We start from the raw sequence: 13,160 nt of genomic DNA on the forward strand, positions 1-13,160 counted from the left end.
TTGTTAGGTCGAGAGGCGGGGCTTAATTGCAAGAAACATATTTATCTACAAGAATTTACCATTTTAAACATGTTTTAGGTTTCTTGTTCTGAAAAGCTGACTACGTATATTAAAAAAAAGAGCAACATATGAGCCCCGCCCACCCACCCTATCTCAATTGTGATGATTTTTTTATTCGTCGTGAGCCAAGGCGGAGCTTAAATGCAAAATCCTTATTTTTCTACGAAAAACTAAAAATATGTTTGTGTTCTTCAAAGAATACTATGCATATTCAGAAAAAAGACAAAATATAACCTGACGTCACTAGGTCTAGCCTGGCTTGTACTGACCTGACCTGACCTAACCTAACCTAACCTGACTTAAGTCAATTTAAGCTGCTTTAATCTCACCTAACCTGACTTGAACTGACCTGATCCGGCTCGACCTGACCTACTCTGACTTAAATTAATTTAATCTATCGGGACTTAATGTGACCTGACCTGACTCGATCCGACCTCCAGAAATATAACTTTTAACAATTTTTCTCAATCTTTTTAGATTTACAACCAAGAAAATGACCAAATCTTAATTAGAAAAACCCATCATTCCTTAATAAAATTTATTAACAAATTAATTAGAATACAACTTGATCGTCCCATCCGCCCCCGACGAAAACACCCACGGCTGCAACGGATGAAAATGCACCCCGAAAATCCCGAAATCGTTGCTACCCTCATGATCCTGCAGCCTCTTCAGCGGCACAATCAGCGGATTCTTCAGCAGATCGTTGTACACCATCCCGTGGGACACAATCAGACTCTTATCGTCCGAGCCCGACGCGAACAGCGGGTACCTCTTGTGGAACGCCACCCCGCGCACCGCAGTACCATGCAGCCGCAACGTCTGGTACGGCTTCGTACTCAAATCCAAATCGAACCACAACATCTTCCTATCGTACGTCCCCACGAGGAGATTATCGCCACCTGGGTGGATCGCCATCGTGGAAATCCACTTGGAGTTCGTGAGCAGCTTCTTCATGAGGTTCTGCTTCACCAGGTCGTATATCCGGACGTGTCGCTGCGTGGCGACGAAAAGAAACGGTTTCGTGGGGTGGAAGAGGACGCATTGGACTAGACCTTTGGATTTGGTGAAGGGTAGCTGAGAGCGTCTTCTGCTGATTTGGTTGATGAGGACTGAGCGGTTGAGGCCGTCGGGCATTACGGTGGCGAAGTAGTCGCCTTTGCCGTGCCACGTGACTTGAGACACTTCTTTGAAGTGTTTGAGGGTGATTCGGACACCTCGGTCGAAGAGACTGGCTTCGACGGAGTTGCACCACTCGACTGTGGTCTTGATGCGTTCGCTGACTATAGCGTCGCTTTGGGGAGGGGTTTCGAGGATGGAGTCGGTCTTGCTGCAGACGACGAAGTCACCTAGGTGAGGGTTGATGAGTAAGACGCGGTTGCCTGAAGCTACGAGGATGAGGGAGAGCGCGGAATTCGGGCACCATTCTACTGAACGTACCACACCGTCAGTTTCTATCGTTTTCAAACACCTTCCAGTGTTGATCTCCCACAGTTTGATAGTACCATCGTCGGAACCACTCACCAAGTACTGACCGGTTTTATCAGTACTGATCGTACGGACCATATCACTGTGACCTTTGTAAATTCAAAATTAAATTGTAGGTGAAACGAAGTTCACGGGGTCATCTAGTAATTTGATAAAATTACATTTGAAAGCGAAGGCACAAATCAGTAAAAATCGAGTAATAAGTAGTTAATAGTATATTATTAGCCAAGGTTGCAAGGTCTAGAAGTGGCTTTGCAACCGTGGTTAATATACTATTTTTTTCACTAGTAAGTAGAAACCATAAGACAATAAACTGAAAAAATAAACGTTCAATTTTTTGACGCAACATGATTTTGTTTTGATTTCTAATCAAACTTAATCTAAATCTTCAACACTAAGAAAACCGTTTATACTTGTCGCTGATTTAATCATTTTATCTTCTACCGTCTACCAACTACCAATTGTGTACTCAAGTAATGTTAGTAGCACACATTTTTCATTTTTTAAGAAAAAATCACATCAAACATTGCGTACATAACCTCAATTTTTCTTTTTGAACCCGTGGTCGCAAAAGTTGAATTTGCTACCTCAATGAGTCGACATTTGCATGCGTCATGGCTGCTAGTGAAAAAAAATATTTGACGTATCAAAAATTGTCAAAGTTTTCAAAACCCTACGTTTAAAATGTTCGCAGTTAATTTTAGGTTCCCTGGTGTGTTATTTTCGGATAAACTTAAAGGAATCTGGTGTTATGTTGCTGGACGAACTTGAAAAAATCTTTTGAGCTTTTAGTGTTTTACTTTTTATGAATTTGAAAAAGTCTTGAGTGCCGCAGTATTTTTTTTCTTAATTCGACTGATGTTCAATTTTTGGAAAATTCTGACCTGACCTGTTTTTGAGTTAATTTTGGGACTAAGTTTTTTTTTTTTTTGAAAAATTTAAAACCATCTTGAGGTTCTAGGAAAGAATTTGAAATTGCTTTGGAGCCTGTTGTGTCTTTTCTTATAACAATTTAAATTTCTTAGAGGATATATCATTTGCCAAAATCAGTCTTATCTTAGAAGGTACTTGCCCCGCCCACCCACCCTCACTTTTCTTGCAGGGAATGCTGTCTGCCAAAATCGGTCTTACTTAAAAAGGTATTAGCCCCGCCCACCCACCCTCTTTTTTCTTAGAAAATATTTCATTTGCCAAATTCAGTCTTATCTTAGCAACTACTAGCCCCACCCACCCTCTCTTTTCTTGGAAGGTACGAATTTGAAAGTCTTGAGTACCGCAGTCTTTGGGTATTCATGGTATGTTATTTTGGAAGCCCATGGACATTTTTTATAAATTATTTAAAACAATTTTGGGGGACATTAGTGTTCTATTATTGGATAATTTTGACCTTACCTGTTTTTGAGTTACTTTTGGAATCTAAATTTTTTTTGGAAAATTTTAAACAGTTTTGAGGTTCTAGGTATTCGTGTTTAGAAAGAATTTGAAAGTGCTTTGGGGCCTGTAGTGTGTTTTCTTATAATAATTTAATTAAATTTCGTAGAGGATATGTCATTTCCTAAAATCAGTCTAATTGTAGCAGCTATTAGCCCCGCCCACCCACCCCATTTTTTCTTAGATGGTATGTCATTTGCCAAAATCAGTTTTATCTTAAATAGCTAGTACTTGCTAAGATAAGACTGGTTTTGGCAAATCACATGCCTTCCAAGAAAATAGAGGGTGGGTGGGCGGGGCAAACATTTGATAAGATAAAACTAATTTTGGCACTTTTGACCACTCAACCATTTTCGAAAATTAGTGGGAATAATTTTCTAGCCCCGCCCGCCCGCCCTCTATTTTCTTAGAGAATATGCCATTTGCCAAAATCAATCTTAACAGGTACTAGCCCCGCCCACCCTCCCTCTCTTTTCTTAGAGGATATTTCATTTGCCAAATTCAGTATTATCTTACCAGGGTACTAGCCCCGCCCACCCACCCTCTCTTTTCTTAGAAGGTATGTCATATGCCAAAATCAGTCATATCTTAGCTAGGTATATATTTGCTGAGATAAGACTGATTTTGGGAAATCACATGCCTTCCAAGAAAATAGAGGGTGGGTGGGCGGGGAAAGTATTTGATAAGATAAAACTAATTTTGACACTTTTGACCACTCGACTATTTTAATAATAATAATAATGATATATTTGCCCAACAGAATAATATCCAATTATAGGACAATTAATCTTATCCAAAATAAATTAAATGACACGTAAACATAACGATAAGTAAACTAAACTAATTTTCGAAAATTAGTGGGAATAATTTTTTAGCCCCGCCCGCTCGCCCTCTATTTTCCTAGAGCATATGTCATTTGCCAAAATCAGTCTTAGCAGGTACAATCCTCTCTTTTCTTAGAAGGAATGTCATACTTCATAATGAGCCTCATTATCTGCAAAATAAAATTTCAATTCGTAGTTCTGTACATGACAGAAACCTGCGACAAATGGATCTGACAGTTGACATACCTTCTCATTTTTTAAGTTCATATAAATCGTCATTTTCATATTTAGCTGCATATGTCATAAATAACGTTTTACGTCATTATTCCAACTTAAATAACCATTATATCATCAAATCTGTAAAGGATCTCGTATTCGCTGAGCAAGCAGAAATGAAATTAAAATTAAATTTAAATCTTTTTTAAAGTCTGTACCTTTAATACTATCTATAAAAAATTATGTTCCTCTTTCGTATTTTACAACTTGTATTTCATATCTCATTTCGTTTCAACATAGGGACAGATTGTAAATCAGTAATACTGAATTTGTTTTTTTTCCATTTTGAGTGTGCATTATTTATTTATTTTTGTGTACTTGTATTTTTTTTTATTTATGGTACTCAATAAAGATATTATTATTATTACTATTATATGCCAAAATCAGTCTTATCTTAGCGGGTACTAGCCCCGCCCACCCACCCTCACTTTTCTTGCAGGGAATACCATCTGCCAAAATCGGTCTTCTTTAAACAGATATTAGCCCCGCCCACCCGCCCCTCTCTTTTCTTAGAGGATATTTCATTTGCCAAATTCAGTATTATCTTACCAGTGTACTAGCCCCACCCACCCACCCTTTCTTTTCGTAGAGAGTATGTTATATGCCAAAATCAATCATATCTTAGCTAGGTATTTGCTAAGATAAGACTGATTTTGGCAAATCACATATCCTCCAAGAAAATAGAGGGTGGGTGGGCGGGGCTAGTATTTGATAAGATAAAACTGATTTCGGCAAATCACATTCCTTCCAAGAAAATAGAGGGTGGGTGGGCGGGGCTAGTATTTGATAAGATGAAACTAATTTCGGCACTTTTGACCACTCAATTATTTTCGAAAATTAGTGGGAATAATTTTCTAGCCCCGCCCGCCCGCCCTTTATTTTCTTAGAGAATATGTCATTTGCCAAAATCAGTCTCATTTAAACAGGTATTAGCCCCGCCCACCCGCCCTCTCTTTTCTTACTAGAGGATATTTCATTTGCCGAAATCAGTCTTATATTAGCAACTACTAGCCCCGCCCACGCACCCTCTCTTTCTTAGAGGGTACGAATGTAAGTGTCAACAATTATCTTTCAATTGTTTTTTAAATTAACATTTAAAAAACGTTCAAATTTTAGCTAGAAACGAAGTTTTTGGCGAAATTTGACAGTTTCGAGCAACACATTTACAGCGCAAGTCTAGAAACAGACTCATTATTACTTAATAAAATTTATTAACAAATTAACAATTTGATCGTCTCATTCGCCCCCGAAAACAAACCCTTTTTTGTTCACTAACATCTCTACATCTGATGCGATTTGACTTGACCTAGTTTGTCTTAAATTGAGATAATTTAACCCGATTTACTATGACCTATATGATTAATCGTGAGCCGACTTGACTCCACCTAACTTGAAGCTAATCTAACCTGACTGGAACTGACCTCATCCGACTCGACCTGACCTAACATGACTTAAATTGAGTTAATCTAACGTGATGTGGCGGCACAATAGTAGCTGGGTAAACGAAGTAAAGATAAGCCGCTCTGTAGCCTAGTGGTCAAGGTCCCCGCCCGGCGAGTGGAAGATGTGTGTTCGATTTCCACCGGGGCAGCACACATTTATTTTTCTTCACTTACCTACAGTGACTTAATTAGCTCTGATCTGACTTACATTGAGTTAATTTGACGCGATTTAATCCTGACGTGACGTCCAGAAATGTGACGTTTACAATTTTTCTTACCTTTTTGTTTTAATATGTGTAGACTTCTTTTCACAATATGAAACTTAAAACATGTTTAAAATGAAAAATTCTCGCCCCATAATTGCAAAATGCATATTTCCTTCCAAAAATGTACAATTTTAACCATGTTTTAGGTTTCTTGTTGTCTATTAAGACAAAAAAGCATAATATAAAAAATAAAATCCTTATTTTTCTACGAGAAATAAAAAACATTTTTGAGTCTCGTGTTGTTCAAAGAATACTATATAGTGTAATATACATATATATTAGATACACGTTATAGTAGACATTTTACAATTTTGGGGATAACAAAAGGGCGATAAAAAGGCAAAAAAAGTGAATACAGAAGACGAAAAAAAACATTGAAAAAAAGGTGACAAAAAGAAACCAAAATGGTTAAAAGCAACTAAAACAAGGGAAAAACAATGAATAAAAAAATGTAACTGAAAAAAGAGACCAAAGAAACGACAAAAAGGACCAAACATGCGATAAAAAAGAAACAAAACATGGCATAAGGCGAAAAAACCGCAAAAAAGTGCTACAAAGAGGACAAAAAAGGGTAAGAGAAGGGCCATAGAACAAACGACAAAAAGAGAGACAAAAGCGCCACATAAAGAAAACCTCTGAAATAAAGCAAAAGACAGACAGAAAAAGCTACACAAAAATGAGAAAAAAAGCATTTTAACTGACATTTACGTTGAAAATTGCACATTTGTCATAATTCTCAGAAAATCTAGTATTTATAATATGAAGCTTGGTATTTATAGGAAAAAACGGATAGTTCAGGTTCCGTTTAAAAAATTATTTAAATTTTAAATTCATTCCAAAATTTCGATTTTTTTCATGTGAAATTTCGACTTGTAAATGACAAAGCATCAAGTTTTTAATTTTTATTTAAAGAAAAGATCTTTTTCCTGAGCAAAACTTAAAATCGATATATTTCCAAATTTGTTTGAATTTTCAGACAAAAAAGTTGTCTTCCACAATGCACACGAAAATTAGAAAATAGAACGAAATCCACAAAAGTCTCAATAATGTTACAGAAAATTAAAGGAAACCAGAGAATCAATTATTTGTTTTCATCATAAATTACTGTTGTAAATAAGTTTTATCCTGACGTACCCTGACTTCACTAGGCTTAGCATGGCTCGAACTGACCTGACTTAAAATAAGTCAATCTAATCCGACTTAATCAGACGTAACCTGACTTGAAGTGACCTGACCTACTCTGACTTAACTTAAGCTAATCTATCGCGACTTAATTTGACCTAACCTCCAGAAATGTAACATTTAACAATTTTTCTCCATCTCTTTAGATTTAGTACCACGAAAATGCCCAAATTTTAATTAGAAAAACCCATCATTCCTTAATAAAATTTATTAACAAATTAATTAGAATACAACTTGATCGTCCCATCCGCCCCCGACGAGAACACCCACGGTTGCAACGGATGAAAATGCACCCCGAAAATCCCAAAATCGTTGGTACCCTCATGATCCTGCAGCCTCTTCAGCGGCACAATCAGCGGATTCTTCAGCAGATCGTTATACACCATCCCGTGGGACACAATCAGACTCTTATCATCCGAGCCCGACGCGAACAGCGGGTACCTCTTGTGGAACGCCACCCCGCGCACCGCAGTACCATGCAGCCGCAACGTCTGGTACGGCTTCGTACTCAAATCCAAATCGAACCACAACATCTTCCTATCGTACGTCCCCACGAGGAGATTATCGCCGCCTGGGTGGATCGCCATCGTGGAAATCCACTTGGAGTTCGTGAGCAGCTTCTTCATGAGGTTCTGCTTCACCAGGTCGTATATCCGGACGTGTCGCTGCGTGGCGACGAAAAGAAACGGTTTCGTGGGGTGGAAGAGGACGCATTGGACTAGACCTTTGGATTTGGTGAAGGGTAGCTGAGAGCGTCTTCTGCTGATTTGGTTGATGAGGACTGAGCGGTTGAGGCCGTCGGGCATTACGGTGGCGAAGTAGTCGCCTTTGCCGTGCCACGTGACCTGAGACACTTCTTTGAAGTGTTTGAGGGTGATTCGGACACCTCGGTCGAAGAGATTGGCTTCGACGGAGTTGCACCACTCGACTGTGGTCTTGATGCGTTCGCTGACTATAGCGTCGCTTTGGGGAGGGGTTTCGAGGATGGAGTCCGTCTTGCTGCAGACGACGAAGTCACCTAGGTGAGGGTTGATGAGTAAGACGCGGTTGCCTGAAGCTACGAGGATGAGGGAGAGCGCGGAATTCGGGCACCATTCTACTGAACGTACCACACCGTCAGTTTCTATCGTTTTCAAACACCTTCCAGTGTTGATCTCCCACAGTTTGATAGTACCATCATCGGAACCACTCACCAAGTACTGACCAGTTTTATCAGTACTGATCGTACGGACCATATCACTGTGACCTTTGTAGATTCAAAATTAAATTGTAGGTGAAACGAAGTTCACGGGGTCATCTAGTAATTTGATAAAATTACATTTGAAAGCGAAGGCACAAATCAGTAAAAATCGAGTAATAAGTAGTTAATAGTATATTATTAGCCAAGGTTGCAAGGTCTAGAAGTGGCTTTGCAACCGTGGTTAATATACTATTTTTTTCACTAGTAAGTAGAAACCATAAGACAATAAACTGAAAAAATAAACGTTCAATTTTTGACGCAGTAAGATTTTGTTTTGATTTCTAATCAAACTTAATCTAAATCTTCAACACTAAGAAAACCGTTTATACTTGTCGCTGAATTAATCATTTTATCTTCTACCGTCTACCAACTACCATGTGTGTACTCAAGTAATGTTAGTAGCACACATTTGTTCATTTTTTTAAGAAAAAATCACATCAAACATTGCGTACATAACCTCAATTTTTCTTTTTGAACCCGTGGTCGCAAAAGTTGAATTTGCTACCTCTAAATGAGTCGACATTTGCATGCGTCATGGCTGCTAGTGAAAAAAAATATTTGACGTATCAAAAATTGTCAAAGTTTTCAAAACCCTACGTTTAAAATGTTCGCAGTTAATTTTAGGTTCCCTGGTGTGTAATTTTCGGATAAACTTAAAGGAATCTGGTGTTTTGTTGCTGGACGAACTTGAAAAAATCTTTTGAGCTTTTAGTGTTTTACTTTTTATGAATTTGAAAAAGTCTTGAGTGCCGCAGTATTTTTTTTTAATTCAACTGTTGTTCAATTATTGGAAAATTCTGACCTGACCTGTTTTTGAGTTAAATTTGGGACTAAGTTTTTTTTTTTTGAAAAATTTAAAACCATCTTGAGGTTCTAGGAAAGAATTTGAAATTGCTTTGGAGCCTGTTGTGTCTTTTCTTATAACAATTTAAATTTCTTAGAGGATATATCATTTGCCAAAATCAGTCTTATCTTAGAAGGTAGTTGCCCCGCCCACCCACCCTCACTTTTCTTGCAGAGAATGCCGTCTGCCAAAATCGGTCTTATTTAAACAGGTATTAGCCCCGCCTACCCACCCTCTCTTTTCTTAGAAAATATTTCATTTGCCAAATTCAGTCTTGTCTTAGCAACTACTAGCCCCGCCCGCCCACCCACCCTCTCTTTTCTTAGAAGGTACGAATTTGAAAGTCTTGAGTGCCGCAGTCTTTGGGTATTCATGATATGTTATTTTGGAAGCCCATGGACACTTTTTATAAATTATTTAAAACAATTTTGGGGGACATTAGTGTTCTATTTTTGGATAATTTTGACCTTACCTGTTTTTGAGTTACTTTTGGAATCTAAATTTTTTTTTGAAAAATTTAAACAGTCTTGAGGTTCTAGGTATTCGTGTTTGGAAAGAATTTGAAAGTGCTTTGGGGTCTGTAGTGTGTTTTCTTATAATAATTTAATTAAATTTCGTAGAGGATATGTCCTTCGCTAAAATCAGTCTAATTGTAGCAGCTACTAGCCCCGCCCACCTACCCCCTTTTTTCTTAGAGGGTATGTCGTTTGCCAAAATCAGTTTTATCTTAGTTAGCTAGTACTTGTTAAGATAATACTGATTTTGGCAAATCACATGCCTTCCAAGAAAATAGAGGGTGGGTGGGCGGGGCCAATACTTGATAAGATAAAACTAATTTTGGCACTTTTGAACACTCAACTATTTTCGAAAATTAGTGGGAATAATTTTCTAGCCCCGCCCACCCGCCCTCTCTTTTCTTAGAGGATATTTCATTTGCCAAATTCAGTATTATCTTACCAGGGTACTAGCCCCGCCCACCCACCCTCTCTTTTCTTAGAAGGTATGTTATATGCCAAAATCAGTCATATCTTAGCTAGATATTTGCTAAGATAAGACTGATTTTGGCAAATCACATTCCCTCCAAGGAAATAGAGGGTGGGTGGGCGGGGCTAATATTTGATAAGATAAAATTGATTGTGGCAAATCACATTCCCTCCAAGAAAATAGAGGGTGGGTGGGCGGGGCAAGTATTTGATAAGATAAAACTAATTTTGACACTTTTGACCACTCGACTATTTTAATAATAATAATAATAATGATATATTTGCCCAACAGAATAATATCCAATAATTATAGGACAATTAATCTTATCCAAAATAAATTAAATGACACGTAAACATAACGATAAGTAAGCTAAACTAATTTTCGAAAATTAGTGGGAATAATTTTTTAGCCCCGCCCGCTCGCCCTCTATTTTCCTAGAGAATATGTCATTTGCCAAAATCAGTCTTAGCAGGTACAATCCTCTCTTTTCTTAGAGGGAGTGTCATACTTCATAATGAGCCTCATTATCTGCAAAATAAAATTTCAATTCGAAGTTCTGTACATGACAGAAACCTGCGACAAATGGATCTGACAGTTGACATACCTTTTCATTCTTTGAGTTCATATAAATCGTCATTTTTATATTGAGCTGCATATGTCATAAATAACGTTTTACGTCATTATGCCAACTTAAATAACCATTATATCATCAAATCTGTAAAGGATCTCGTATTGGCTGAGCAAGCAGAAATAAAATTAAAATTAAATTTAAATCTTTTTTAAAGTCTGTACCTTTAATACTATCTATAAAAAATTATGTTCCTCTTTCATATTTTACAACTTGTATTTCATATCTCATTTCTTTTCAACATAGGGACAGATTATAAATCAGTAATACTGAATCTGTTTTTTTTCCATTTTGAGTGTGCATTATTTATTTATTTTTGTTTACTTGTATTTTTTTTTTATTTATGGTACTCAATAAAGTTATTATTATTATTACTATTATATGCCAAAATCAGTCTTATCTTAGCGGCTACTAGCCCCGCCCACCCACCCTCACTTTTCTTGCAGGGAATACCATCTGCCAAAATCGGTCTTCTTTAAACAGATATTAGCCCCGCCCACCCGCCCCTCTCTTTTCTTAGAGGATATTTCATTTGCCAAATTCAGTATTATCTTACCAGGGTACTAGCCCCACCCACCCACCCTTTCTTTTCGTAGAGAGTATGTTATATGCCAAAATCAATCATATCTTAGCTAGGTATTTGCTAAGATAAGACTGATTTTGGCAAATCACATATCCTCCAAGAAAATAGAGGGTGGGTGGGCGGGGCTAGTATTTGATAAGATAAAACTGATTTCGGCAAATCACATTCCTTCCAAGAAAATAGAGGGTGGGTGGGCGGGGCTAGTATTTGATAAGATGAAACTAATTTCGGCACTTTTGACCACTCAATTATTTTCGAAAATTAGTGGGAATAATTTTCTAGCCCCGCCCGCCGCCCTTTATTTTCTTAGAGAATATGTCATTTGCCAAAATCAGTCTTAACAGGTACAAGCCACGCTCGCCCATCCTCTCTTTTCTTACAGGGAATGTCATTTGCCAAAATCGGTCTCATTTAAACAGGTATTAGCCCCGCCCACCCGCCCTCTCTTTTCTTACTAGAGGATATTTCATTTGCCAAAATCAGTCTTATATTAGCAACTACTAGCCCCGCCCACCCACCCTCTCTTTCTTAGAGGGTACGAATGTAAGTGTCAACAATTATCTTTCAATTGTTTTTTAAATTAACATCTAAAAAACGTTCAAATTTTAGCTAGAAACGAAGTTTTTGGCGAAATTTGACAGTTTCGAGCAACACATTTACAGCGCAAGTCTAGAAACAAACTCATTATTACTTAATAAGATTTATTAACAAATTAACAACTTGATCGTCTCATTCGCCCCCGAAAACAAACCCTTTTTTGTTTACTAACATCTCTACATCTGATGCGATTTGACTTGACCTAGTTTGTCTTAAATTGAGATAATTTAACCCGATTTACTATGACCTATATGATTAATCGTGAGCCGACTTGACTCCACCTAACTTGAAGTAGTAGCTGGGTAAACGAAGTAAAGATAAGCCGCTCTGTAGCCTAGTGGTCAAGGTCCCCGCCCGGTGAGTGGAAGATGTTCGATTTCCACCGGGGCAGCACACATTTATTTTTCTTCACTTACCTACAGTGACTTAATTAGCTCTGATCTGACTTACATTGAGTTAATTGAACGCGATTTAATCCTGACCTGATGTCCAGAAATGTGACTTTTACAATTTTTCTTACCTTTTTGTTTTAATATGTGTAGACTTCTTTTCACAATATGAAACTTAAAACATGTTTAAAATGAAAAATTCTAGCCCCATAATTGCAAAATGCATATTTTCTTGCAAAAATGTGCCATTTTAACCATGTTTTAAGTTTCTTGTTGTATATTAAGACAAAAAAGCATAATATAAAAAATAAAATCCTTATTTTTCTACGAGACATAAAAAACATTATTGAGTCTCGTGTTGTTCAAAGAATACTATATAGTGTAACATACATATATATTAGATACACGTTATAGTAGACATTTTACAATTTTGGGGATAACAAAAGGCGATAAAAAGGCAGAAAAAGTGAACACAGAAGACGAAAAAAAACATTGAAAAAAAGGTGACAAAAAGAAACCAAAATGGTTAAAAGCAACTAAAACAAGGGAAAAACAATGAATAAAAAAATGTAACTGAAAAAAGAGACCAAAGAAACGACAAAAAGGACCAAACATGCGATAAAAAAGAAGCAAAACATGGCATAAGACGAAAAAACCGCAAAAAAGTGATACAAAGAGGACAAAAAAGGGTAAGAGAAGGGCCATAGAACAAACGACAAAAAGAGAGACAAAAGCGCCGCATAAAGAAAACCACTGAAACAAAACAAAACAGACAGAAAAAGCTACACAAAAATGAGAAAAAAAGCATTTTAACTGACATTTACGTTGAAAATTGCAAATTTGTCATAATTCTCAAAAAATCTAGTATTATAATTTGAAGCTTGGTATTTATAGGAAAAAACGGATAGTTCAGGTTCCGTTTAAAA

General features: G+C 37.2%; 2 protein-coding genes across 2 annotated transcripts; both read right to left on the minus strand.

Annotated features, from left to right (window-relative positions):
* Positions 1 to 584: 584 nt before the first annotated feature.
* On the minus strand, positions 585 to 1,638 carry LOC135140538 (ribosome biogenesis protein BOP1 homolog). Its single transcript, XM_064071130.1, has one exon. It carries the CDS (start codon positions 1,624 to 1,626, stop codon positions 610 to 612), a length of 1,017 nt encoding a protein of 338 aa, XP_063927200.1. The 5' UTR covers positions 1,627 to 1,638; the 3' UTR covers positions 585 to 609.
* Positions 1,639 to 7,161: 5,523 nt separating this feature from the next.
* On the minus strand, positions 7,162 to 8,216 carry LOC135140498 (ribosome biogenesis protein BOP1 homolog). Its single transcript, XM_064071072.1, has one exon. It carries the CDS (start codon positions 8,202 to 8,204, stop codon positions 7,188 to 7,190), a length of 1,017 nt encoding a protein of 338 aa, XP_063927142.1. The 5' UTR covers positions 8,205 to 8,216; the 3' UTR covers positions 7,162 to 7,187.
* Between the last annotated feature and the right edge of the window lie 4,944 nt (positions 8,217 to 13,160).

The sequence above is a fragment of the Zophobas morio genome, unplaced genomic scaffold (assembly GCF_036711695.1).
Source record: "Zophobas morio isolate AGI-343-1 ecotype UQ-CSIRO unplaced genomic scaffold, CSIRO_AGI_Zmor_V1 ptg000040l, whole genome shotgun sequence".
NCBI lineage: Eukaryota > Metazoa > Arthropoda > Insecta > Coleoptera > Tenebrionidae > Zophobas > Zophobas morio.

Bases quoted from the DNA above. Each gene is read 5' to 3' on its own strand.
- LOC135140538 (XM_064071130.1), bottom strand. From the start codon at position 1,626: ATGGTCCGTACGATCAGTACTGATAAAACCGGTCAGTACTTGGTGAGT.
- LOC135140498 (XM_064071072.1), bottom strand. From the start codon at position 8,204: ATGGTCCGTACGATCAGTACTGATAAAACTGGTCAGTACTTGGTGAGT.